This window comes from Octodon degus, unplaced genomic scaffold (genome assembly GCF_000260255.1).
Source record: "Octodon degus isolate 3935 unplaced genomic scaffold, OctDeg1.0 scaffold00243, whole genome shotgun sequence".
Lineage (NCBI taxonomy): Eukaryota > Metazoa > Chordata > Mammalia > Rodentia > Octodontidae > Octodon > Octodon degus.
Window position 1 is genome coordinate 1,470,130 of NW_004524819.1, and position 3,550 is coordinate 1,473,679.

A 3,550-nucleotide genomic window follows, 5' to 3' on the forward strand; every position below is an offset into this window, starting at 1 on the left:
GGGTCCGGCCCACGCTGCGCCTGGGCTGGGACTGGTCCCGCCGGCGCAGGGTAGCAGGAAACTCTCCGCACACTCACCGGACCTGGGCTAGGACTCGGATTATTCTTTTTAATTGTTTTTATTTTTAAAGAATACAAAATAGTGATAGAAAAAACAGCTTTAAAATGATATAAGATCTCACTAAACAAAGTAATAGGAGTTCAACAATGGTTGCTATATTACATGATGCCATCTTCAAATTAGCTGCTCAGATTGCCAGATATAAATGTGTAAAATTTGTTTAAAGGGAAAAAAACCAATAACAGATAAGTTATAAGAAATTCAAAAGAGGAAACAAAAATCAAAGTAAAAAGAAAAAAATTAAGCATTAACTACTTTCAAAAGAGCAGCAGAAACTGACAATGCAATTATCCAAACTCTTCTGCATATATACCTGAATATATCTTTTTCCCTTCTTTCACTTGTCCTTTGCCTCATCTCCTATGGCATTTTTCAATGAATGTGACCAGGTTTCTCCACTTTCTCCATCCCTATCACCCATCCCCTGTCTAGTAAATTTAAAACGTTGTTTTAGAATACATTTAATTTGTCAGATGTAGTGGCACACACCTATAATCCCATAACTCTTCAGGTAGAGCCAGGAGCAGCAACATGAGTTTGTGACCAGGCTGCACTACAGAAGCAAGGTCAAGGTCAGCCTGCACCATGTGTGAGATTGTCTCCAATAAATAAATAAATAAATAAATAAATAAATAAACAGGGGCTGGGGAGATAGCTTAGTAGAATAAGTGCTTCCCTGGTAAGGGCAAGGGTCTGAGTTCAATGCCCTGTTCCGCCAAAAATAAATAAATACATAAATAAACAAATAAATATGATACACTTAATTATAACTTTATGAAAAGTACCTATTGTTCAAACTGCAGCCCCCTAGAATGGTAGCACAAGAACAGTATGTGTATAGACATATACAACTTTAAGTTTTATTTGACGCCTCAAGTTACCAAAATATGAATTCACTTTAGTCTATGATTATTTGCATTCTCAGTGACTCTCTCAAAAGAGTTGGAGAAGTCTATCAGAGCAAAAAAGTAGTGAGATACTAACCACATTTCAGTGGCCAACTCAAATACTGTGACCAGATAGATAGAACAGTTAATAACTTCTTTTGTTAAATGTGTAAATATATCAGTCCATATTTTATGCTATGTCTCTATTTCTGATTTCATATCCTCTCTTACAGGCCAATCACTTTGCTGTTCACCATGATGAGGAGAAAGACGTGATCACAGGCCTGAAGCAAAAGACTTTGTATGGACGTCCCAATTGGGATAATGAGTTCAAGACAATTGCAAGTCAACACCCTAAGTAAGAAGCAACCTCCCTCCCCAACTTAGGAATTTTTAAGGCTGTAATTTGCCTGAAGCATCAGCTCCAAAGCATGGCAAGACTTGTAAATCCCAGAAATTAGTATAACCACATTGCTATACTAGAATTGAATTCTTTTTCTATGGAAGATTTCAGATACCTCTGACTGTAAAATCACAGCAAAAATATCTGAAGAATTATTAAAAGCAAAAATTCCCAGGTTCCCACCTCAGATTTCCCAGTCCCTTATTCCAAGTTGAACCACAGCTTGGTTCTTTTCTTTAGTTGCCAAATTTTACTAATGTGATCTATTTCTTTTAAATATTCAATATGACATATCCTTAATAGTAAGGAGAGGCCACCCTCCATTTCAGTTTTAGCTTTTGAGTCTAAAACCATGAGTTCACAGATGTCCCTAAATCCTTTCTGCTCTCCTAAAACTTCAGACATCATGAAAGTTTTGAGGGATACCCTATCTTGCTAGAACTCATGAGAAACTCGAATTCACTCTAAATATGACTTTCAGACCATTTTTTCTTAAACTGTGGAGGGGACATGTCATTTGGCTATACTGATTCATCCACATGGCTGACACTGACAAAGGATCTACAATCTGAGGTATAGGATCTCAGGAAAAATCCTGAGGGGATTTCACTGACCTTATCAGATCCAAAAGCTACAACTTTTGGTGCATAGGTCTTGCTTTATCTTGGTCTTAACCATCCAGCAGAAAAGTATAAAAACAAAGTATAAGAAGTAAAGCCATGGTGTTATGTTGAGCTGCAGGGGACTCAATTCAACAATTTCAGACACTGCCAGTCAAGCCAAAGACCCAATACTATTATGGACTACTGGACTCTTTTAGAATATTTTGCTGAGTTAACACACCTATAATATTCAAATGACAGAACTAAACAAAAAAGGGGATACAGATGAATGTCTATTCTGTATCTGTGCATTCAAAATGGTTAGGATAGATAGTTACATTCTCTTAATGAATAGAGGGATTTGATCTAATAGTGTTTGTAGATAAGATATCCTGTCTGCATCTTGTACAGCAAATAACCACTAGGAAGAGAGTATGCAATGTGTTAATTATTGAAACGGTCCTACCAATTTGATTTGAAACTGTCTCATTGCTATTTGTCTCTCCATACAATTATAGAAAAAAATTAAAAAATAAAAAGCAGGCACAGGGGCTGGGGGTTCAATCCCCGTGCCTGCATGCCAGCCCTGCCCCCAGGGCACGCTGAGACTGCAATTGAGACTGGGTGTGGTGGCACATGCCTGTAATCTCAGCTCTTGGGAGGCTGTAAACAGGTGGATCACTACGAGTCTGATCTAGTAGTGAGACCCTGAACACCCTGTAGACCCTTCCCTAAAATAAAATAAAATGCAGATTTTGATTCTGCAGGATGCAGAATCTGCATTCTTAAAGAACTATTATTTAGACTAACAGTCTGGAGTTACACCTTGAAAAGCTGGAATTTCAACTCTGAGATTTAGAGGGATGAAGCCACACCATGCTGTGGCCACAGTTAGAGTGGCTACGGAGGTTTTGTTCTTGAGTTTATGATGCCAGAAAGGATTTGGAGACACACAGTCCAGAGAAGAATTAGCCCTACAGGCTTCTACTCAACAATTTTTCTGTGGTAGAAGTTTGCTAAAATATGTATGTAATTCATTTTCCAGGGAATTCAACTATCTTTTAAATTATGCAGCTCTCCCATAATCAGGGTTGACCACCTTCTTGCAAAGTAACCTAAACTTTCCATTTGTGTAAAAGGCAGAAGAACAAAGGGCACTCAGCACTAGGACCTCAGATCAATAGGAAAGTCTCCTCCTGGTCTGTATTCTGTCTCATCGAAGAGCCTGAAAATCTTTTTTGCTTCTATTCCCAAAGTACCAGAATAGGAGTTTTCCTCTGCGGACCTGAAGCCTTGGCCGAAACCCTCAATAAGCAAAGCATCTCCAACTCCGACTCTGGCCCTCGAGGAGTGCATTTCATTTTCAACAAGGAAAACTTCTAACTCATCTCTCCCACAAGGAAAAATTAGGTTATGCTTCCATGTGCCCAAATATTACTGGTTGATAATACAAGTTTCCTGCTTCCAAAAAAAAGAAAGAGAGAGAGAGAGAGAGAGAGAGAGAGAGAGAGAGAGAGAGAGAGAGAGAGAGAGAGAGA

At 38.6% G+C, this 3,550-nt stretch overlaps 1 protein-coding gene across 1 annotated transcript in view; it reads left to right on the forward strand.

Moving 5' to 3' along the window:
* Positions 1-3,538, forward strand: part of LOC101567860 (cytochrome b-245 heavy chain) — a 44,103-nt gene extending 40,565 nt beyond the window's left edge. Inside the window, exons 12-13 of the mRNA XM_004645897.2 lie at positions 1,241-1,365; positions 3,269-3,538. Coding sequence (XP_004645954.1) covers positions 1,241-1,365; positions 3,269-3,395 — 252 coding nt within the window. The 3' untranslated portion in view covers positions 3,396-3,538. The remainder of the gene's footprint in view (positions 1-1,240; positions 1,366-3,268) is intronic.
* Positions 3,539-3,550: the final 12 nt, after the last annotated feature.